At 44.8% G+C, this 23,456-nt stretch overlaps 7 protein-coding genes across 7 annotated transcripts; 3 read left to right on the forward strand and 4 right to left on the reverse strand.

Moving 5' to 3' along the window:
• Window positions 1-1,887: 1,887 nt before the first annotated feature.
• SERLADRAFT_477275 (uncharacterized protein) lies at window positions 1,888-2,729 on the reverse strand (the record flags this gene model as incomplete). Its single annotated transcript, XM_007322702.1, has 2 exons — window positions 1,888-2,189; window positions 2,281-2,729. The coding sequence occupies 2 exons, from the start codon at window positions 2,674-2,676 to the stop codon at window positions 2,091-2,093; spliced, it is 495 nt and encodes a 164-aa protein (XP_007322764.1).
• Window positions 2,730-2,846: 117 nt separating this feature from the next.
• Window positions 2,847-4,070, reverse strand: SERLADRAFT_477279 (uncharacterized protein; the record flags this gene model as incomplete). Its single annotated transcript, XM_007322703.1, has 5 exons — window positions 2,847-3,310; window positions 3,360-3,464; window positions 3,520-3,735; window positions 3,792-3,897; window positions 3,961-4,070. The coding sequence occupies 5 exons, from the start codon at window positions 4,050-4,052 to the stop codon at window positions 3,218-3,220; spliced, it is 612 nt and encodes a 203-aa protein (XP_007322765.1).
• Window positions 4,071-4,174: 104 nt separating this feature from the next.
• SERLADRAFT_442156 (uncharacterized protein) lies at window positions 4,175-7,157 on the forward strand (the record flags this gene model as incomplete). Its single annotated transcript, XM_007322704.1, has 14 exons — window positions 4,175-4,405; window positions 4,460-4,810; window positions 4,871-4,980; window positions 5,033-5,187; window positions 5,242-5,452; window positions 5,506-5,537; window positions 5,598-5,839; window positions 5,903-6,116; window positions 6,168-6,365; window positions 6,418-6,462; window positions 6,535-6,629; window positions 6,687-6,992; window positions 7,047-7,061; window positions 7,116-7,157. 14 exons carry the CDS (start codon window positions 4,175-4,177, stop codon window positions 7,155-7,157), a joined length of 2,247 nt encoding a protein of 748 aa, XP_007322766.1.
• Window positions 7,158-7,570: 413 nt separating this feature from the next.
• Window positions 7,571-7,828, forward strand: SERLADRAFT_351719 (uncharacterized protein; the record flags this gene model as incomplete). The annotated part of the gene is made up of 1 exon (XM_007322705.1): window positions 7,571-7,828. The coding sequence occupies one exon, from the start codon at window positions 7,571-7,573 to the stop codon at window positions 7,826-7,828; it is 258 nt and encodes an 85-aa protein (XP_007322767.1).
• Window positions 7,829-8,220: 392 nt separating this feature from the next.
• On the reverse strand, window positions 8,221-12,418 carry SERLADRAFT_477282 (uncharacterized protein; the record flags this gene model as incomplete). The annotated part of the gene is made up of 8 exons (XM_007322706.1): window positions 8,221-10,294; window positions 10,357-10,446; window positions 10,506-10,637; window positions 10,707-10,900; window positions 10,961-11,034; window positions 11,098-11,133; window positions 11,207-11,964; window positions 12,022-12,418. The coding sequence occupies 7 exons, from the start codon at window positions 11,356-11,358 to the stop codon at window positions 10,187-10,189; spliced, it is 786 nt and encodes a 261-aa protein (XP_007322768.1).
• A 4,273-nt stretch (window positions 12,419-16,691) lies between these two features.
• SERLADRAFT_400020 (uncharacterized protein) lies at window positions 16,692-16,883 on the forward strand (the record flags this gene model as incomplete). The annotated part of the gene is made up of 1 exon (XM_007322707.1): window positions 16,692-16,883. The coding sequence occupies one exon, from the start codon at window positions 16,692-16,694 to the stop codon at window positions 16,881-16,883; it is 192 nt and encodes a 63-aa protein (XP_007322769.1).
• Window positions 16,884-20,918: 4,035 nt separating this feature from the next.
• Window positions 20,919-21,826, reverse strand: SERLADRAFT_442163 (uncharacterized protein; the record flags this gene model as incomplete). Its single annotated transcript, XM_007322708.1, has 2 exons — window positions 20,919-20,931; window positions 20,991-21,826. The coding sequence occupies 2 exons, from the start codon at window positions 21,824-21,826 to the stop codon at window positions 20,919-20,921; spliced, it is 849 nt and encodes a 282-aa protein (XP_007322770.1).
• Between the last annotated feature and the right edge of the window lie 1,630 nt (window positions 21,827-23,456).

Consider the following 23,456-nt stretch of genomic DNA (forward strand, 5'->3'; position numbering starts at 1 on the left):
CGACCTACTCAGACACCATCATTACATTGACTCAAGGCATGTCAGCCTTGAGGAACAGCTCGCCATCTTCCTATACGCATCTGTCACAGGCTTATCTGTTCGCCATCTTGGTGAACAATTCCAACAATCAAACAATACAATTTCTAGGTACTTCAAGAAGATCCTGGCTGCATTTACCTCCCCAGAAATTTATGTTACCTATGTCCATCTACCTGCTGAGGACAACCCGCTGCTGCCTTACATCATGGAAAATCCCAAATATTGCCGCTTCAAAGGTACCATTGGTGCCATTGATGGGACACACACATTGCATGTGCCCCATCTGCCGCCAAACGCCAGGCATTGCAAAACCGCAAAGGCGGGGTATCTCAAAACTGCCTTGCCTGTTGCACTTTTGACCTCAAATTTTCTTACATGCTCAGTGGGTGGGAAGGCTCTATTGCAGATGCCGCTCTATGCTATGATGCTTGTACGAGCAACCTTCGCATTCTGCAGGGTAAGTACTATCTAGCGGATGCAGGATTTCCTTCCTGCCCCCAGCTTTTAGTGCCATACAGAGGTGAACACTACCACCTTCAGGAATACACTCGTGGCAATTGCAGGTAAGATTTACCCTCCATTTTTCACATCCTATTCTAACATCTAGCATTTTTAGGCCACAGAATCCTCGTGAATACTTCAACCTTTGACATGCATCTGCCTGCAACGTCATTGAGTGTATCTTTGGGATCCTCAAGCGGCATTTTTGTATTCTCCTCCTCCCTTCTGAGTATGACATGGCTGTTCAAGCATGCATACCCCCCGCCCTCTGCATGTTACATAATTTCATACGGGTCCATGACCCGTATGAAATCCAAGACTACAACACTCCCACTGAAGACCCCATCCCTCGCCTTGACACTGGGACTTTAGCCACAGGGCCTCCCACCGAAGCAACCCGGACACAAGCAAATGTGAGGAAAGATGAGATTGCTAAGTTGATGTGGGAGGACTATCAGGGTGAACTGCGTAGAAGAGGATTAGTGTAACATTGTCTCACAATATCTTACTGCCTTGTACTATGATACTAACTCAATGTCATTTTCATAACATTTCATATTGTACCAGCAGAAGTAAATACCACACAGATCTTGTGATGGAGCTGATCCATGCCCTACACAACTCAGTCGCATGCAACATGTTCAAGTATGTATCCACCACCCCCATTTTGTGCTCAAAGATACGAAGGACTTCAACCTGCTTGGGAATCCCAAGCTCATAGTCAAGTTCTTGTAGTGCTTGGATAGCGATACCTCTTTGTATATGGGAGGCCTGTTCAGCAATGTCGAATTGGTAGCGGGAAATGAAAGAGGAGGGGGTGGTAACAGATGTCCCAGGTGCAGATGAGGGTATAACAGTGGAAGAACTGTCTTGTCTCGTAGACAAGGTATCCAGCTCATTACAAATAGTGTCAGTTATCCCCTTCATTATAGGTACAATCTGACCCAGCGTATCATTCAACCCAGTTAGGGCATTGGTGGTCATTGTATTTGCAGCTACACGAGGGGTTTTAGAACTGCGACTATGCACAGTAACTCCTGTGCCCTTGCTGCAAGTAGCAGTTGACATCACATCCACATCCGCATCTGAGGTACTTTCTTTTTGCTTGCTACTGGAAGACCCACCGGACATAACTGGTGACATATTGGTAGGAGGGGGCAGTGATTTGGGAGATGGCAGCCCAATAAGCCAGTCGCTCACACCGGCATCACTGCGCTGCATGTTGGGACTTTCTGCACCACGCAGGCCAGCAGGAATAGTTGGCATGGTGAGGTGAGGATTGTTGTTGGGATATGGTTGATCACTCCTAGGCGTTTGTGGGGGAAAGGGCAGGGAACTACCGGATATGGACAACAAAGAATTTGGGGCATTGGTAGATATAGGAAAACTAGATACAGAGGTAGGAATGAGAGAAGGGCAAAATGCATTTGCTCCCTTGGCATGACGCCCAGATATGAGATTGTCCATTGCTTTGAAATGGACCCAACCCTTGTTGCAAAAACCCTTGACACCAGGGTTTTTCTACAGACCAATAAGATGCAGATATTGTTTTAAAAAGTGAGCACATACCTTGAGGTATCCTCCCATACAGTGTTTCTTTCAATTGTGATATCTGCACCATTAGTATCATCCCAATGAAAGCCCAATTGCTCTGATAACGCTTTGATGAGTTTGTAGGTAGATCACAACTAATTGCAGGCTAAAGTAAACCGTCAATTAATAAATTGACATTGTACACACCCTTCCCCATTTGCTAGAGCAGTGCTTGCCTTCCTTTGCAGGGCCAACTACATGATCCTTTTGTATATTCTGATTGAATTCCACAGCAGCCTTTGGCCAGAATTTCTTTGGGAAATTCATCCCATCTCCACCCTCACTTCGCTTGCTAGTTATATACGCAATCAACCCAACTTCCTCAGCCTCTGACCAAATTTGCCTGTCCTTTGTGCTGGTGGAAACTTGACCATCATCAATATCAGGTGGAATAGGTGTGGCTTTTACACCATGGTAGTTGTGCGAGCTGGTGGACTGAGTAGCAAGATTGGTGTCTCTGTTCATCCTCAACCAGTAGCGAGGCCGTTTAGAGTCGCATGTAGAAGTTTCAATGCCTGAGGCTGAGGCTTTCCTCTTGTACATTGTTTTTAGAGGGGTATGGGGTCTGTGGGTGGTCTGAAAAAGAACGGCACGGCACGCCTTCTGGCATATCGGCACTCCTTGTGGCGCCAAAAATGCGCAAAATCTCATTTTCATTTTTGTTCCCGTACAGCGCCTCAACCATTAGTCTGACTTTCACACAACTTTAGCCGACTTTTTGTTTTTACTGAGAGTGAACTGTCAATTGGTTTGTGCTTTGTAGGCAATACACTTGGAACTGTCACCCCTTTGGAAACTTTGGAAGCTTAGTATATTAATATACAACCCTCGTTGTACCCAAATTGACTCTGCTACGTGTTCCCAACGACTACTATCATTCATAAGTAGTCATCCGAGTTGGACGTCTGGCTGGGGCGCAAGATTATTCTCCCAGATGTGTTCAAACTTGATGCCTGTCCTTGGCAAGTTGTATGGTGTTCTTTCTATCGGCTTTCCGTTCTCTGCTACGTTGATTTTCAGTCACCTTCGACCGAGCTTAGCGGCTAAGATGTTAAGAAACTTTGAAAAACTACGCCAACCCCGATCATGGTGGCCGTGTCGAGCCTAATGATTCAGCAGTCTGGAGTGTCCACAATTCCATATCTTCGTGGGGAAGTTTATTCCACTTGTGGTAGATCTATGACTCAAGTGAGCTTGGAAAACGGAAGAACGACAATGGAACATACATCGTCGAGAATATCTAGAAGCTCGGTCGTCTTCGCATCTGTTTCTTCCTGTTTCCTGACATTCTCCTGAAATTGAGCTTGCAGTTTCAGATTTTCTTCTTCGAGCTAACATAAAACATATACTGTGAGTATGAGAATGAGCAGAAAAAATTTGTCGTACAGCTTTCAATGTTGCTTTCAGGCGATCGACCTCCCCTTCTAGAATAGGCACCACATGAGCACGACCAGCAGCTCGAGGTTGTAAATCCTCTTTCCAAACGTCTTTCCCCGATAGTTCTCCGCGCTGCTTTCGTGCACGAGCTTCTGTAACGACAGCATGCAATATGTTGATACTCTCCCTAACATTATACTCTTTGAATAGGTCTTCACAACTGTTCTTTAATCCTCGCTATGAGCAGTGTACCCTGACAAGTTATAGACCAAGACACGTACAGATATTGTAGATTCCATATGCCTTGAGACAGCATTAAACACAGCAGACGCGCCATTTGGTTCTTCTTTGCACCATAGAGAAAAATATTCGGTAAAGTCTTCATAGCTGTTTCATCATATCGTCAAATTCATCTGGTAAATGTGGCAACGAGGATATATGTAAATGTACGTCCATTGGCGCGCAGAACGTTGAATGGCGAGCTGTAATGCCGAGTGGAAATGTGTCCACCGTTTACTGTCCGACGCCGATGTCGTTGCCATCGTTGAGCTCGACGCGTTGCGGAGTTTCGAACGCGAGCGTGGCTGGAGAGATTTCCCCACACATACTAGGCTGTGGCTGAGCGTTTGTGTCAAGTTACATCGTGACTTGCTCGGTGCACGCTATGGACCGCAATGAAGGAACCGTCAATCCTCCAGAAGCCGTACGGATACAAAACCAAAGGAGCTCTGTTCCCTCTTTTCTTTTCATAATATTCATGCTTTTCATGCTCACCAATCACAGCGGAGACGAGTTTCTCGCACGGAACCATTATCAGGATGCACTCCAGTCATTGAACTACCAAATGTCCAATTTTACTGCGTGGATGAATGGGACGGAGTCAAATTTTACTCTAGTGCGTGCTATTTTTGACTGGGTTGTGTAGAACAATGTCTGAGTCCAAAGGTAGTCAGCACCAGACTCATCTGTGGCTCCCCTGCTACAGTCTTTCATGACATTTGGCTCGCAACTCGACCCATCGCATTCGTCGTATTTCCCCAATGTGACAGGTTTTATTCGCGGGGATGTAAACTACCACAACGTCACTCCTCCCAGCCTCTCTCATCCCAATACCTCAGACCTCGCATGGGCGTCCCTGGCCCGGACCTACATGGCTGATCCTAATATGACTGAAGTACTACAGAAAATAGGGCCATGGAATTGGTCTGGTTCAGAAAAGATTTCTTGGAGTTTGATGGCTCGCACCCCTGTGGAAGTCACTGCGGCGAACAATGCATCAGCGAGAATAGCGATGATTCATGTATGTCAACTCGATATTTCGTATCTGTTTGTTCACCAACACATCAAACATCACATTTAGGGCAGAATTGATCTCGTTGATCCTAAAAATGTAGGTGATATGAGACTTGATTTCGAAGGCGTCCATATCATAGGAAACGGTTCTATCTATGGGTTTGCAGAGCCAATCGGGTAATATCTCTTATTTACCAGAGTTTCGTCGTACTCACATGTTGCTGTACAGCCGAAACATAGATATACGCCTACTGCCATCCATAGTACCCGAGGGCTACCAAAACGCCACAGCACACGCTGTAGAACCTGAAATTGCTTCAAGGATCAACAAGCTAAAGACTATGATCGATCAAGGTATCATAGACCAAGACAGCAACAACGATGGTATGTCAATCATTCTTAGTCCCTGAGGGAGCTATCTTGCTAATCTCTCTACAGACAACAGCGGCAAATCAAAATGCGGATTCACCCTATATTCTCAGATAGAGCCATCTCAAGTTCCGGAGCAGCTCATGGATGAGCTGGAAGAAGAACTACAGAGACCCACTGGAAAATGGACTGTCAAGTCTCCCAAGTTAACTCTTAACGGTGTACTACTGAGCAAGGAATGTGGCATTCTTTACCATATCAACAACACTGAGGGTTTGAGGTAGGAGCACACATGTAGAGCATTCCTTATAGATCTGACATTGCAATCAATAGGTCTCGCACTTTTTTCCGCAAAGTTACAACCTGTCAGTTCATCATCTTATTTTTTGTTTGTGTTGCTCATCATTCCTCTTATCTTTAACCAGATGCCGGGACGGCAGCACTCGCCTACTTCGTTCTTCTCGTTCTTCTTTCTCGTCAGATGGACCGCAGCCGAACGCCCGCTGGCATTTCTCGTTTATCTCGCTGGTCATTCCTTACCCAAGCCATAGTGGACGCCGTTTCGTTTGCAGGACATATTACATTTGCCATTCTCGCTGATGGACGGCCATCGCTTTCACTTGTTGCCCCTGCGTTCTTAGCTTGCATGCTGTTCGCTTATGAAGCGGTGAGCGTAATCCTAATAGCAGCAGCGCCCTAGGCCTTGATTAAAATTTCCGTCGGTTTACAGCAATTCTCCATTCTCATCAATCAGGTACAAGCCCCAGAAGATGTCGTACCAGCTCCTTCTCCCATTCGTCAAACTCCACCTTCACCTCAGGAGGATTCTAGTTTACCTACGCAGGCACCACAAGCAGCCCCTCCCACTCCTTCCGTTCCTTCTGAACCCAGCTTCTTCCGCCTCTTCATGCAACATCTGCGTTCTGATCCCCAGGCTCGCATCTGTAGGCCGTATCGTGTGTTCTGGTATTTATAGCTGACGAGACCTCTCTTAGGGTTAGGGATGTTTTTCTTCCTCACTTTCGTCGTTCGCGTCATCGTTACACCTTCATTGGCACTGTTTTTCGTCGGTACTATGTACTCGTCGTTCTGGTTGCCACAAATCGTGCGGTCCGTTAGACGGAGCAGGAGTAGCGCATTAAGCAAGGAGTACTTAGTGGGTACCACAATTTGCAGACTTTATTTTGCGTTGTGTACGTCTATTCTACCTGGTATTACATTCTCATGGCTGACTCCATTTTGCAGATTTCCTAGCTTGTCCCAAGAATGTTCTCGATGTGGATCGTCGACGTAAGTCCGACTATCTATACCTGCTGGTGTTTGTCACTAATAATTATCTTCGTCAACTCTTAATATATCCAGCATGGATATACATCCTTGCAGTTTTCATACTAATGCAAGTCATCGTTTTGATACTGCAAGAGCAACTTGGACCTACATTCTTCCTTCCAAAGCGGGTACGTCCATGTTATATCGTCGTATTAGATCGGTATCTCATCTACTCTCACATGTAGTTTACCAGTACGAAGATGTACGATTATCACCCACCGATTCCGTCTTCTGGTGTTTCTGACCCAGAGTCGCCCGACTCTTCGTTGGGAGATTGTGCCATCTGCATGGAAGTTATCTATGCTGAAGATCCACGACAACGCCAGCAAGTTGCTGGAGGATTGTTACACAAAGTTAGTGCACGCAGAAACTACAGTCTTGCGCCGTGTAGCCATCTATTCGTGGGTGCTAGTATGATCTTAATTCCGACATACACCTTTAATAATTCTTTTGACAATGATCTTCAAAAGCATACCGAATGTCTCGAAAAGGTACGAATAGTCCCATTCCGTTGTTAGAGACATTTACTAATTGTTTCCTTTTAGTGGCTTGCTATTAAGGTCATTAAACACGTTCTATTAATATACGCAGGAAACTCACGTGGTTACTTACAGAATATCTGCCCACAATGCCGACGTCCTCTACCTCCTCTATGAACTAGTTTCTTAACGTTTCAAGATCATCGACTGTCTCAAGTTACGCTCACCTTCTCTTGCATCCCCACTCTCCCGTTGAGTGTACTTTCGCCATGTTACACTAGGTGCACTCGGAAATGGACTCACGATACTAATGTGTACTATAGCTCACCACATAAACCAATATGTCGCATTTACAATGTTATCCTGTTCTCTGCAAATCAACTGGAGTTTTGTCTTTCTCGCACGTGAATGACCTGCTCATCGCACGTGATGTCATCGCGTTGGTTTCCCTCATGTTCCCTATTTCTACAGGGCTAATCCTTACAGCCATGAGTACTTTACCTGGACCATCGGCAGAAAATGCTACTTCAAAGAAGCGGCCAGTATTTTCTTCCTCTTCAAGTGCTTTATGGGCCATTCTTGGCAAGGAAATGTCTCAATCGACCTCAACGACAGCGAAAACAACGATCCCTGTTCCTCCATTAGCTCCGCTCGACAAAGCAGGCGCATCTATGCGCATGTTACTATATGATACTCAACTTAACCTTGAAAAGTTCTCAGCTCGTGTGGATAAACTCACTGGTGGTGTCGAAGATGCTAGGAAAGAGCTGGTTACCGTACAGAGAATGTTCGAAGGTGATCGAGACAAAATCATGGGAGAGATGCTCGACATCTGTAAGTCTTGTTAGCCAGGTCTAAATTTCTTACAAATACTAATCAAAGCGTCGATAACGTACTGCCTGCGTGGTCGTTCGACAGCGAACAGATGTCAGGCTGTGTTACAGAAGTGTATAGGCGCACCTGCTCAATCTGCACAACTAGAACTTATGCTTAAGTCACAAACATCGATCGAAGCTGTATTCCAGGCACTAGAAAAACGCACAGATGCGCTGCAAACGGTACTGTTTGATGCCATACCTCAGCTTTGGCGAATGCGCTCTGACCATGAGATCATCTAGCTGATGCAATCCCAGACGCATACAATCCAAATGATTCAAGAGCAGCAAAATGCACTGATAACTAGTGTTCTATCTGTCCCACCCCTTCTTCATGCTATTCCACTCCACATCGATCAAGCGAGGTCCGGCATCGTAGACGCTCTGAACACTAACATTTCGAAAATCTCTTCGTTATCGGATGCTATGAACTCTGACATACCTCAATTTCACTTAGAACAGATTAAATCCAGTATTATCGACGCGCTAAATCCTAGTATATCTGGTATCTCGACAGCTTTGGACCTGATGAAAACGAATATTATTGAAGTCATAAAGAATAGTGTCTCAAGTATACCGTCGACTCTGGACATCATGCAAGCGAAAATTATCGATGATATGAAGACCAAATCTGTCGAAGTCCTACAAGGCCTTTATTGCCATTCTCCACCATTGGCATCTCACGCAGAGTCACGTCCGCTGGTCCCCAAAAAACGTGCCACATCTGTGGCGGACGTTGATACACTCTCCAATCATGGACCTCTTCCTGATCTTTCTCCACATAATTACAACACAAAAGGAAGTAAGAAAAGGGTCAAAAGGATGCGCATCGATTCTCCGCCTCGGTCACCTTCCATATTGCCAATTATCCCCCCGCCAATCGCCACCGAAAATTGTGAGCCTGAGTAGTGACGAAGCAGGAAACCTCTTTATCCCCAATATCACTACTTCTGGCGGTATAATTCACAGTGCGCATCCAATTTCTCCTTTTCTGTCTGAGATACGACAACCTGTTAGTGGCCCCTTCCGCATGGGTTATTCTGAGCTATCGGGAACAGGCAATCATCACCCACAACGCGACTCTCAGGCTCCCACTCAAATCATGATGACCTCCGCCCCTGGTCCTGGCCGTAAGAAACTTGTCGCGGCCAAAGCAAATGGATCCCATGGCCATGCAATTCAACTTGATCCGTCAGCTGAATCATCTAAGGCCAGGACACGAGCAAAGCTACGGCCAAGACCTATCAATAGGGAGTCAGGTAAGAATCAAGTAACTCCCATAGTTCCTCGACAAGTACCGGCCGAATCCCAATTGGAATCCCTTGCTCCTACCCTAAGGTCATCATCGGCGATGTCTTCCTTAGCTGCACAAGCTGCACATGCTCCCGATGAACAACATGTTTCTCATGCTACTCCAAGCCGTCACGATATTCCCGCTAGTCTGTCCCCCCTTTCGTCCGTCCCTTCGTCGAGCCCTATTCAAATGCACAAAAAGCCAGCCCAATTGTCACAAGTCGAATCAAAAACCACTTCTAGAGATGATGACGTTTTGAGCCACAAAGATAAGTGGCTTATGGGCCCGGGTATCCCACATACTAGACATGATGCTGGATATCATTTTTCGAAAACATCGAACTCAAACACTGCCGAGCCCTCTACAAAAGTCAGCGATATATCTCGTGGCAACCACTCGAAGCAGCTGGCATCAGTTTACAGCGCAAATTGTGCCTTTCCGTCTTCGGACGTTGGTTATGGTTCGATGGCGTCGTCGTCATTGAAACCAATAAGTTTGCGAGATAGGCAAGCGCACATGTCCTTCGTATGTATTTCAACGTTCTCCTCCAAAGATGGCTGGCGGTCTTGTCGACAAAACAAGAGCAATGCACTAATTCACATTGGCTCGGGGCACCGCTAACTTGAGCCTCTTTAATATTTTTTTAGTTCCATCATTCTCGTGCAACCGCAAAGCGATTTATACCCCTCGGGTCTTTTTCTTCTTCCGACGAACATGAAGAAGTATGACTTTCCAGCGCTACCAGCGCTACCGGAACTGATAAAGGACGTAGATATAAAACATTGCTTTCTTGTCGCAGATGCAGAAGAAAAAAGGACTATGTGTTGCAGTCACACTATTCTTGAAAGCTGATTATTTAGAGATTACTCACACCGATCAGTGTGGATATAGTGGACGACTCAGATGGAATAAGTAGCATCGAACGAATGGTTTAAACAGGGGAAATACAGTAGTGATGACAGATTTAAGTTCAGGATTCGGAAAGTTGCATGGCATAAAGTGAAGGAAATACAGCAACTGTCCTATAGCAACGTGATTCACACGTCTTTGACCTGCATTTCCAACCACTCCCACAGTGCCTGGCCGAGCTTCGGGTCCTGTGTACCCTGCCGAGGGATCCCAGGTCGTGCCCAGGGGACAAGGTACTGGAAATCAGACGCAGCAACATCAACAAGGGCAGAGCGAGCTTGAAGAGACAGAAAGTTACCTTGCCGTTGAGTCCGGCGGCCTCAGGTGCAGTCCCCGCATATAATTGCGTGAGAGCGCCTTGTGGGGTGTCAAACAAGAGTACCGCATTCTGTGAACGATCAGAGTGAGAAGTCGCATACCAGATAAAATCTTTTTTATGACACGCACCATTATTTTTCGAGCAAAATCTGGTACGTACCGTTGGAGGTCGGAACGGATGTTTCCTGGGTTCAAGGCAATAGACACGATGCCTTGGTTACCATAGCGCTTTGCGAGTTCTAGAGCAGAAACAATGTTTCCCTATATCACCAGTCAGACGAAAGGTCACGCCGGATTAACGACAATATGGCAGGGTTGAAGAGGCCTCACGTATTTGCTTTGACCATATAATGACTGGGGACTCATTTTCTTCCGAACTGGGCCATCTTTGAATGTGGCAAAATCGAGGCTACCGAAGAGATGCGCAGATGAGGCAACGGTGACCACGCGTGCTTTGCCGTCTGGGGAGGTTTGGGCTGTTGAGATTAGGGTTGGAAGGAGAAGTTTCGTGAAGTAATGATGGCCTGTGGAACAACGCAGACTATTACTGTCTGTATGAAACGAAGAAAAAAAGGGGCTTCTACCAAGAACGTTGGTACCAAATTGGAGATCATAGCCATCCGCGGTTAAGAGGTCCTTTGGAGGAAACATCACGCCACTAGCCGAGTCAATATCAGTGAAAGGATTTGCATAGGACCTTTTTCTCGGATCTGGGACTTACGCGTTATTAATGAGAACATGGAGCTGCGTCTCTTTGCTATCCGGATGAAAAGGTGAGTTCGTTAGCGTTAGTGGGCCAGTCGTGACCTGGGGAGTTGAGTGAGTAATACCTGAGAAACTCCTCAGCGGCCACTTGATCGAGCTTGAGGAAGATTGCCTCGTTTCCTGTCTTGTCCTTCAATTCACGGATAGTTTCCTCCGATTGAGGCTGGTTTCTGGCTGCGACATAGACTTTTGCATTGTGTGATAAAAGAGTTTGCATTATGGTCGTTAGCACATGTATGTGATCGTACCATTCTCATTTCAAGGCCTGGATAGGAGAAGGAAGAGGAACGCGCTTTAATGAACGCTCATCAAGGTGGTCTCTTTTCCGATTCCCGTTTTAGCGCCAGTGACAATGATTACCTTCCCAGCCAGATCCGGTATGTTATTGACAGAGAATTTAGATTTGGGAGGTACAACCTCTCTAGCCCAAGATAATGCTGCGCCCATTTGTCACTTTGATATTACGATGATTACTATCAATGATTTGTCGTTCGTGGAATGCTATCAGGGAAGATTGGCGTGTTGAGCAGCGCGACACGCAAAGAAGGACTTCTGCGTGTATAACTTGGGAAAGTGTGCTATATTTAGCTGTCTGGCCTTGCGTGAGGTCGAGGATTTAAGTTTCGTAGTGAAACTTGGGAATGCTTCATGGTTTTCTAGTGTTCTAAGAATCACAGCCGGGCAATGACGCGCCATAACGGCGACGCTGCTTCTTGATTTACTAAGTATGATTCGCAAGGTCGCGCTGGTATTACGGAAGATCCGAGTCGTATCAATGACTACTGAAGGGCGATCCAAAGGAAAAGTACTCTGCAATTTCGACCTGAGGTTTGTCATTACCTATCTCCTGTCAGTCACAAGAAGGTTGATTCCAACGAACCTAAGATAGTGACAAATGGTTCTATATCCACTGGCTCGAATTCTGCAGGAAACCATGTTCTATTGCGGATGGTGACAAACCTTCAAAGCGGATTCGAAGGTGAACCATGTGGCTTTGAGATCCACTGCATGCAACACAAAGGACTTTGGAGATGCGGCTATCGGTGAGCCTCATCGACGTGCCCGAGGCCGAAGCAGTCATGAAACGTTGACGAATCGAACCCGAACATTTCTGCAAGGCTGTCACATGGGTCACACGTCACGAGCTTCACGCACGTCATAGTAATTCGGCATTGACAGGTGTATCATCACTATAAAAGTGCTAAACCTGCTCTTCGAGCCAACTCCATAGCGCCCTTCCAAGCTCTGGGTCCTGCGTGCCCGCTAGCGGCGTGCCAACTCTAGCCCAGGGAATCAGGTACTGGCAGTACACGGTATATAATCATTAACAGGTAAATAAATGGAAACTCTGGATCATCTCAAAGCTATGTCGGGAAAACATTCTCCAGCTTGTTACTGGAGAGGAGCTTAAGCCCTCACCAGGAAAACCTACCTCCTCAGAGGATCCTGAGATCACCTGGATACTTAAGGATGAGAAGGCACATGGAATCATCCAGGACCACATCTCTGATGCCCTCCTAATGAGGACTGGAGACCTCACCAGCTCCAAGGAGTTATTTGATAAACTTGTCTCACTCCATCAAACATCCAACATTGCCTTGGCCTTCTATTCATTCCAGCAACTCACCAAATTGTCCTGGGATGGGACATCACCTATCCAGGACCACATTGCAAAAATCCGGACAATTGATTCACACCTCTCCGGAATGAAACTAGGAGTTGATACCAAACTCATGGCTTTTGCTCTTCTCCAATCTCTCCCATGCACTCCTGAATGGCAAATATTTCAGTCATCAGTAATCAACACGATTGAAGGAAATAAACTTACCTTTGATGCAGTTAAGATCCGGATCACTGCAGAAGTTGCACGACAGTCAGGGAAGGTCCCTGGAGGTTCCAAATCAGCACTCAAATCCGAGGAGAAATGGTGTAACTTCCACAAAGCCAAATCACACAACACCTCGGAGTGTCAAATACTTCAGTCAGCTGAAAAAGGTCAAAGGAAGAAGGAAAAGGAAAGACACAAGGATAAAGGAAAAGAGAAGGAAAAGGCAAATACGGCGGAGAAATCATCTGGATCTGACTCCGAGGAGGAACAGAGTCATATTGCATTGGAACATGTACATATTTCCAAACCCCTTGCTAAACGCATTCAAGCTTACCTTGTGTCGGAACCCGATAAGACCAAAACAACAATTATTATTGACTCCAGAGCAACATCCCACATGGTCCCTCACCGCTCCTGGTTTGAGCCAGGAATATACCATGTTCTGCATCCTCCGAGGACAATCAGTTTTGGGGATGAATCCTCTGTAAATGCCATTGGCATTGGAAAAGTAATCCTACAAGCAACTGTTGGCAAAAAGGACTACAATATTGCACTGTCAAATGTCTTACTTGTGCCAAACTTCACGTTAGCACTTGTCTCTGTCCACAAATTGTCCAAAATGGGGTTATCAACACTTTTTCCAGCAGGGTCAAATGCTTGTGAAGTTCGCAAAAAGGAGGAACTTATCCTCACTGCGTTACACAAGCGAGGACTTTATCACATCCAAGCAAAACCTGAAATCAACCCGGTGTCGATGATGAGCACTGTTGTTAGAAAACCACACACAAAAACAAACTAACAAACAATCCTCCCAGATTCCACGGAACTTGTTTATGGGCTTTGCCTCCTAGAACAGTGGGTGCTCTGGTTGTTCGTGGGGTGGTATGTATGAAGATCCTTCACAGTAAAACCCAGAGATGTATGGGTGTGGGTTTTGAGGAGGAGGGATAGTTGAATGTATAGAAGATAGGGGCTTAGTGATGAGTATAGATGAGCACTACCTTGCTAATTGTAGCACAAGGTAGGTTTGAGAACGACAAAGATGAAGAGGTGATGAGGTTCCCAGTGATAGCAGGCTCTATTAAGAACAAAGCTTGAAGGAAGTGTCTAGCCACTTGCTGAGAGCAATCAGGGACTAGAACTAGAGTCCAATGTGAGTAACTTTATTATTAGAGAGTATGACAGGTATACAGTACCTAGAGTCCAATGTGAGTAACTAGAGAATAGGAAGCATTGGACTCTGCAGTACTGTCCGAAGTTTTATAAACAAAGGTAAACAAAGCAGCCATAAAGGCGAAATAATAGAGAACACAATCAATAGTGAATGATAGAAGAATAGATAGAGAAAGGAATGAAAATATATAGGTAGCACAAAGGTGCAGAATCACCAAAACTAACAGGCTCCTGACGCACAAACTGTAGTGCTCAGAAGGACTCTAATCAAAAGGGATAACAATGACTTCAAAAGTGGGAAGTGACGATGACAGCAATTAACAGTGGTAGCAGTGGGAAGTGTTGTGACCACACTGGATCACAAGTAGCAGAGTAGTGAACTTAAGATTAGAGAAGATGTCTGGAATCAAGTGCTTTGTTTTTTTTTACAAGGTAAAATACAGGGGTTTATATAGTGAAAAGAAAGGTAGGCTATGCACAGTATAGCTGTGCAAAAAGAATGAGAAAGAACATGAAGGAAGGAATGTATGCTGAAAAATCCTGCGTAGTTGGTACAGGATAAGATTGTCAAAATAAGGGAAAGAAAGAGATAGAACAATGAATGCTATGTAAGTAATGTCACAGGTTTGTACAGTCATAAGAATAAAGTCCAATAAGAGAAAAAGAGCAAGAAAATTGTGATGTCATAAGAAGATGCAGTAAAAGAGTATAAAGAAAAAACAATATCAGTATCAACACAGTTCCTTTATTGTCAGTCAGGCATTCTAAAAAAATCTGTCCATAAAATGATTCAAAAATCAAAATAATTGCACTGTAAATGAATGTTCTGCTGAAAAAAAGAAACTGGAGCCACCGGTCCACCACCTAGTCCAAATCTGACAGTTCCACGGCTTTACCAATGGACTGATTGTACTGGACCACCTGGTCAAGCGAGGGAGGGAGGGGAGTAGTTCCAATTTGGAACAAGTGAGTCCCAGACAGTGTGTGGTAGGTGTAGCTGTAGCGAAGACGATGGACAAAAGATAAGTGTACCCAAGTGAATGGGACAGCGATGAACATGGGCAACGCAAGGGGATGAACCTTCTCCAGCTCAAAAACTACCCACCCACGCTCCAACCAGGCAAGACGAGTGACTGATGTTTTGATAGTATGTGATGGCAGATCGATGTCATGAAGATGGACCTGTTGCCCTATTTGGACCGGCCGCCGGGGCTTTGCTGATATCAGCAGTGGCACGTGGTAGTCAACAGATTGGCAACGGAAGCGGATAGGAAGTGGTGACATCAGAAATGGTGGGGGTGCAAATAATATGAGGAGGAGGAGGGTGGAGGTGATGAACAAGTGGATTAGAATGGGGATCCAGAAACAACCGTCGGGTGAGAATAAAAAGGAGAGGAAGGGGCCCATGGTGGGGCTAGGCAAAGGAAGGGGAGTAAGGGAAACAACAAAAGCGAGGGCGCAATGCAATGTGTAGCCAGTGGCGATGCAAAAATTTGCCAAAATGCCGAAACACGGAAAGTACCGGATGGAAAAGTAAAGGTGAGCGTGACTGGATTGCCTAATAGAGGTGATGCTGATCAGCCACAAGTTCAAAAAAGGCAATATTAATTACTATTCCACGTGGCACTGTGCCTGTGTGGCGCAAAGGCGAGTCTTTTCAAATATTCGCTTTGTTATTGACACCTGTCCATGCTACCAATCAATTTTGGTGCATGACAGCAGATAGAAAGTGGTGACATCAGAAAAAGTGGGCTCGCAAAGAAGATGAGGAGGAGGAGGGTGGAGGTGACGAGTAGTTGAACTAAAATGGGGATCCAGAAACGACCGTCAGGTGAGAATAAAAAGGAGAGGAAGGGGCCCATGGTGGGGCTAGGAAAAGGAAGGGGAGTGAAGGAAACGACAAAAGCGAGGGCGCAATGCAATGTGTAGCCAGTGGCAATGTAAAAATTTGCAGAAATGCTGAAATGCGGAAAGTACCGAGTGGAAAAGCAAAGGTGAGCGTGACTGAATTGCCTAATAGAGGTGGTGCTGATCAGCCACAGATTCAAAAAAGGCAATATTACTTACTCTTCCACGTGGCATTGTGCCTGTGTGGCGCAAAGGCAACTCTTTTTGAATATTCGCTTCATTCTTGACACCTGTCCATGCTACCAATCAATTTTGGTGCATGACACCGGAGTCAGCTTTTGCAGCAGTAGATGTAAATTTGTTGCGCAGAAGAATGGGACACATTGGAATGGACCGCTTGCAACGAATGGTTACAAAAGGACAGCTCCAGAACATAGACACCCTTACCGGAACCCCAGAGTTTTGTGAACCTTGTGCTTTAGGAAAGATGAAGAAATTACCTTTCAAGTCCACTGGAGGAAACCGAGCCAAGCGCCCCATACAAATTGTGCACACAGATGTTGGAGGACCAATCAAACCAACTTCCAGGGAGGGTTTCCGGTACTGGATTATCATTGTAGATGATTTCTCCAAATTTCCATGGATATATTTCCTAAAACATAAAAGTGAAGCACTGAAACGATACAAGCAATGGAAAGAAGATGTCCAAACATTCTTCCGGACTCATTTGGGAGAAGAAAACTTCACTCCACTATACACAGAATTCCTCCGGAGCAATGGGGGAGGAGAATATACTGGCAATGCATTCAAAAATCAACTCCGAGGAGATGGTGTCATCCAAGAAACTACAGCTGCAGATACTCCAGAACAAAATGGCATTGCAGAATGCATGAATCAGACATTGGCTACATTAGCAACCACTATGCTCCATGATTCCAAGCTCCCAAAGTCATTTTAGGTAGATGCCATGCAAACAGCTGCATATATCACAGTACACAGCCCAGCATCAGGACTCTATGAAAAGACCCCATATGAAATACTGTTTAAAAGGAGAGTTAATCCAACTTTGTTTTGCCCTTTCGGATGCCAAGCATATGCCTTGATTCCGAAAGACAAAAGGCAAGGGAAGTTTTACTCCAAGGGGCGCAAAGCTATAATGATTGGCTACACACATGGAAAGCAAGCCTACAAACTCCTAGACACTGAAAAACGGACTGTGTTTTCCAGTCAGCATGTCATATTCAATGAATCCGGAAAGGTACAAAAGGATGACACTGCTCCCTGGAACACAGACACTAGCACAGATCAGTGGGAGGGACTCATTCCAGAGAATGCTCACTATCCAGACCAAAAAACATTGGAAGAGGATGATCCTGACCCTCGGATCCAAGATCCAAATGAATGGCAAATGGAACCACATCTCCAAGGAGATGTTCCACAAACAATGGAACCATATCAGCATGAAGATGTTCCGAGAGCAGTGGGGCAATACCTCTGTGGAGATGTTTTGAGAGCAGTGGGAGCACCTGATCAACTAAGACACCCTCCACCACAGTCTCTACAACCAAGACCTGAACACTGGCCATCTTCAGAACGGAAAGCCAAAGTAGAGTTACAGTCAGTGGGAGGACAGCCCCTCAACATACAGCCAGCTGATGTGGAAAAAGTCTGAATACAGCTAGACAGCCTGTCCATTGGATCAGCTTCTGGAAGGCATACAACACCTCTGAGGAGTCATCCAACGCCTCCGAGGAGTGATTCAACACCTTCAGGAGTGAGTGGGGCAACAAATACACAAATGTGTTTACTCCCTGAAGTACCTGCACAAGTTCCTAAAAGAGCAGTCATGCCTGCTGAAGTCCTAGGAGTACGCAGAAGCAGTTTCCAGACCCATCCTGCAGACAAAAACCGAGATTATCAAAGGACTCTAGATGAGGAACAGTCTCGAAAAGAGCAGCATAACAACTCCATGGAGAAACCTAACAATCCTGAGGTTCATGAAGAAACATCTGATACAGAGGAGACATTCTTTGCTGGAATAGCAAGTACCGGTCCATCTAACACAGACCTTCCAAGGGCACTAAAGGAAGCCTTATCACATCCGGATGGAGAATTATGGAAGTCTGCCTTGGAGGAGGAACTCCTAAGTCTCAATACTAATGCAGTATATGACACTGTTCCACTTCCAAAGGGAGTAAAACCCATCATATCAAAACCTGTGTTCCGGATCAAGTTTGTAATAAAACTAAGTGAAACTCAGCCGCTGCCCAAGAGGCTATAGAAATGACTTTATTATTTACCTAAGTGAAACTACAATAAATGTTAGTTTAAGGTGATCTCTAATAAATGTAATGTAACATACCTCAGCCGCTGCCCCAGAGGCTATAGAAACGACTGAGGTATTCCTATACTATACCCCCTACTACTTATAGTCCGAGGTGCTACTCGCTACAGTATAATGACTCCTAGGAGTACAATTGTGCTCCTAGGAGAACAATGGTTACTCCATGGAGTGGTGGCAATACCTCCATGGAGAACAATGGCTGCTTTGGCAGAGACCGGGTTTATCCAGTTTTGTCAGTTTGATCAAAATGGAAACATTGAGAGATACAAACTCCGGATTGTTGCACGAGGTTTTACTCAAAGGGAGGGGATTGATTACCATGAGGTTTTTGCTCCGGTTGCAAACTTAGAGTCAATCCAAATTATTCTAGCCCTGGCAGCAAAGTACGGCCTAGAACTTGATCAAATGGACGTATCCACAGCTTATCTTTATGGAGAACTTGAAGAAGAACTGTACATGCTTCCTCCAGGGGGTGTTTCTATCCAACCTGGATACTGCTGGAGATTGAAGAAATCCATCTACGGGTTAAAACAAGCTGGTCATACCTGGAACAAAACTTTTGATCACAAGCTCCAGGAGCTCGGTTTCACAAGACTAAATGCAGAAACATGTCTCTATGTATTCCGGGACAACAAACAAATATGCTTTGTTGTTGTTTATGTAGATGACCTCCTCCTAGGAGCTTCATCCCGAAAATTCATGGATATCACAAAAGCCAAACTCGAATCCATATTCAAAATGCGGGACCTTGGAGAAGCAAAATACATCCTCATAATAGAAATCCAACGTGATTGTTCAAACACAACAATATCCCTATTGCAACGCCAATACATTGACACAGTCCTGGAGCGTACTGGAATGAAGAATTGCAAACCAGTATGGACACCAATGGCCCATGGATCAAAACTCCTTGCAAATGCTTCAGGGGAAGATATTGTGCAACACGAGATGCATATTGAAGGGCGTCAATGTCATACCTCTCAATTGTAGGCTCCCTCATGTATGCCATGCTCGGAACCCGCACAGACATTGCCTATGTTGTTGGAATACTAAGCAGGCATAGCTCAGCTCTAAGGAGCCATCACTGGGAAGCTGCAAAATGTGTCCTCCGATATCTGAAAGCAACCAGGGACATGGAACTACAATATGATGGCACAGATGTCTCCATGGACATGGATTTCTATGGATATTCAGATGCAGATTTGTCTGGAGACCCAGACACGTCTTAATCAACATCAGGATTTGTCTTTATCACCATCCGAGGAGCAATCTCCTGGACAAGCAAAAGACAAAGCATGGTTGCTTTATCCTCCACTGAGTCAGAGTACATTGGATTGAGCAATGCTGGACAACACCTTGCATGGCTTCGGATATTTTTTGAAGAAATTGGACATGCTCAAAATGGACCTACAACATTGCACTGTGACAATCAAGCAGCTATCATTCTTACACGAGATCCACAGTTCCGTGCTCGCACAAAACACATTCAATGGAAATATCATTTTATCCGAGATGACTTAGTATCAAAGGGAGAGGCAGTAATCAGATACGTTCCTACAGGAGATATGGTTGCAGACATTCTCACTAAACCCCTCACTCATGAAAAACACTGGAAATTCTCTCAAGCTATGGGACTACGGTTGCACTCGAGTAGGAGTGACAAAACCAGATAAACCCGATCTCTGCTGAAGCAGCCATTGTTCTCCATGGAGCATAGCCACCACTCCATGGAGTAACCATTGTACTCCTAGGAGTTATTATACTGTAGCGAGTAGCACCTCCAACTATAAGTAGTAGGGGGTATAGTATAGGAATACCTCAGTCGTTTCTATAGCCTCTTGGGCAGCGGCTGAGGTATGTTACATTACATTTATTAGAGATCACCTTAAACTAACGTTCATTGTAGTTTCACTTAGGTAAATAATAAAGTCATTTCTATAGCCTCTTGGGCAGCGGCTGAGTTTCACTTAGTTCCTTAGCTTTCTATTACTTGAAATATCCACTTTACTCCTCACCAGAAACCTCTGAGTTTACTCTCAAGTCCTCTATAGAAAGCTAAGGAACTATACATGAATAGGTAAGGCTTTATATAACTAACTGTCTATCCCCCAGACCAAAAGAGGAATAAGAAGAAAGTGGTCTGAGGGGAAAATCAACCAATAAGAAAAAAGGATAACTATTGTACGGCTTTGAAGATTAATCAGCAGGTGAGAGAGTATACTAATAATAAATGTTGTCACGCATGTTCAGGAACCGTATCCTCATAATAAGGTATGATCCTGACTAAAGCATCTATTAGTATATCCAGGCACTGATGGGGCTTTGAGCTGGTTGGCGAGATGTCTACTACTAGCCCCTACCCATTGTGCTGGCTAGCTGGGTGCAATACCTAGTCTCTGATCTGTGATACAAAGTGGTAACAATGATTAAGAAAGCCTGTTAGGGCTATAAGAAGCAGGATTGCAAAAAATACCTTTAGCCCTAGAGCCAGAGGTGTGACAGGAAAAGTGTTCGAGAACCAGGACACCGAGTGAGAAGATAAGAAAATAATAAATGGTCCTTACAGTAGGTGGGACCCAGCATCCTAGACAGATGTTCTATACCTTGCAGTAGTACAATATTAGGGACATGAAATTGATGTTGTATGTGTACATACCTTTCCCAAGCTTCATTATCGACAAAAACTGCCCATTCCCATTGTTCAGAATCATCAGTTCCATCACAATCAATAATTCCATGCCAAAGTGAAATCAAAAAATCACTGAGGTTACCAGCAAAATGCATTATATCAGTTGTCATGCAATAGGGAACACCCAGTGATTGTGAGGGACTGAGACCAAGGATTAAAGGTGCTTTTGCAATGCCTGTTTCTGTCTTGCAGTTATCATATTGAGTTTGATTAGGAGAGGATATGAGCCTCTTGAGATGGTCAGCATATGTATCAGAACCACTTGATGGAAGGTCAAAAACCACAATATCTGGGTGTCTACTCCCATCAGGAGGATATTTATCATGAGGCATAATGAGAATAGGATAGTAATGTTGACCATGGTTCTTGTGCTGACCCAGAATGCCACAGTATATGCGGCATCCATTTTTACCACTATGTCCAACCATTCCATCCCAATAAACAAGGCCAAGGCCATCAGCAGTTGGAAAAAGAAGGTAGATGTCCAAGCAAAAAACAATATTGCGGTTGGCATCCCAGATATTGAGTCCCTCTTTCTGGAGTGTGGATATGTGATGCATTCCGACACATTGAAACGAGTCCAAATTCTTCGGCTTGTTAGGCCCAGGGATAAAACCACCAGGGCGGACATAAATCTTCTGGTAGCGCTTGTTGGGGGCAAGATTCACAATAATCCATACATACATCCAACAATCCAAGTCTTTGTGTTCATAAAGTTGAGCACCATCAAGCAACACCATAAGAACAATGTCACTCCCTTTAATGTCACCATCAAAAACTGGCCCAAGGTAGTCTAATCCCATGGCAATGTCATCAATGACTGGGATCTCTCCAGTCTCTCAAAGAGGTGATGCCCTGAGTGCACTCATGGAGGTGACACATATTGCGAGCAGATTGGGGATATCAATACTGTGCTTGGAGCTGGGGACCAAGGGGAATAGTGGTGAATTTTTTTGCAGCAGTTCTGATACATCCATTGCTAGCGTGAAGTTGGTTCTGACCCCATCAGGACATCCCACACACAGAAAAAGCATGGAGGTTAGCAAAAGGGCCAGTAAAGCCAATGCACAACTCTGGACCATGTCATGCTCAACATACTCAACTCCGCTATACTCGGCAATTGTCTTCTCAACTGCATGAAAGCTGAGGATGTCGGAAACAGCTTCAGGAAACTATGACGGATTGCTGGGTCCTCAATTTGGATGGGGTTTTGCAGAGGAATTCTGAGGTGCTCCATAGCCTCCTGGCTCAATTTGTTAATAGGGTCATCAAAAGATGCATCCTGTACCAACATAATAAATTGCATCTCTTGCTGTATTTGTGGAAGGATAACAGAAGCTGTAAGTTGGTCTATAACAAGACCCAGAGGCTTGCAGCAGAGAACGCAGGGGGGAGGCATCTGGTGGTGGAAATTTGGATAGAATTGGTGCCTCGTTTAGCTGTAAACATGGTGGCCTTGTTAAAAAGAACTCAGTAGTAAACAGAATATATAACTCACTTGAACGGCAGAACTTTTAGCGTGTTTGCACCATTTGGCATAATTTGCCCAAGCGCCTTTGTTGACATGTTTGGATGAGGCTGTGTGCTCCTACACTGCTGGGGCCTGCACTTGACTCAGCCTGCTGGGAGTCATACAGGGCTGTGAGGTTGGGAAAAGCCTTTTCCATCTGAATCTTCTGTTTCTCATATTTTGTAGCTTCAGCTAGGTGCCGATACCAGGTAGACCTAGAAATTTGGTGAGCTTTACCCTGACTGTGTTTCATGCAAACACAAGTCAAGCTTTTGTTGGGGTCTTCAGGTGCAAAGTGATTTGTTTGCATTTAATTATGCTGGAAGGAAAGAAGTCATTGAAGTAGAAGAGCCCAGTGTTAAGAACAAAGCTCAAAGGAAGTGTCTAACCACTTGCTGAGAGCTATCAGAGACTGGAAACTAGAGTCCAATGTGAGTAACCATATTATGAGAGAATACAGAAGGTATACAGTACCTAGAGTCCAATGTGAGTAACTGTATTATGAGAGAGTACAGAAGGTATACAGTACCTAGAGTCCAATGTGAGTAACTAAATAATAGGAAGCATTGGACTCTGCAGTACTGTCAGAAGTTTTGTAAACAAAGGTAAACAAAGGAGTCACAGAGTCGAAATAATAGAGAACACAACCAATACTGAATGATAGAGGAATAGATAGAGAAAGGAATAGAAATAAGTAGAACACACAAAGGTGCAGAATCACCAAAACTAACACCCAGTTGTTTGCCTCAGGCTTGCACATGTGATTAATGTGATTAGTGATTCACACTTAAGGCAGATTTCAAATTTGACTCGCATGCAACTCAAGGTGAACCCAAGCATAAGATAACTTATATTTCAATGTGCTGATCTGTGCTAATGATGTGTAAAAACATATATTAAAACAGAAAGTCTCATCCGCGCAT

The sequence above is a fragment of the Serpula lacrymans genome, assembly GCF_000218685.1.
Source record: "Serpula lacrymans var. lacrymans S7.9 unplaced genomic scaffold SERLAscaffold_13, whole genome shotgun sequence".
In the NCBI taxonomy this organism is placed as follows: domain Eukaryota; kingdom Fungi; phylum Basidiomycota; class Agaricomycetes; order Boletales; family Serpulaceae; genus Serpula; species Serpula lacrymans.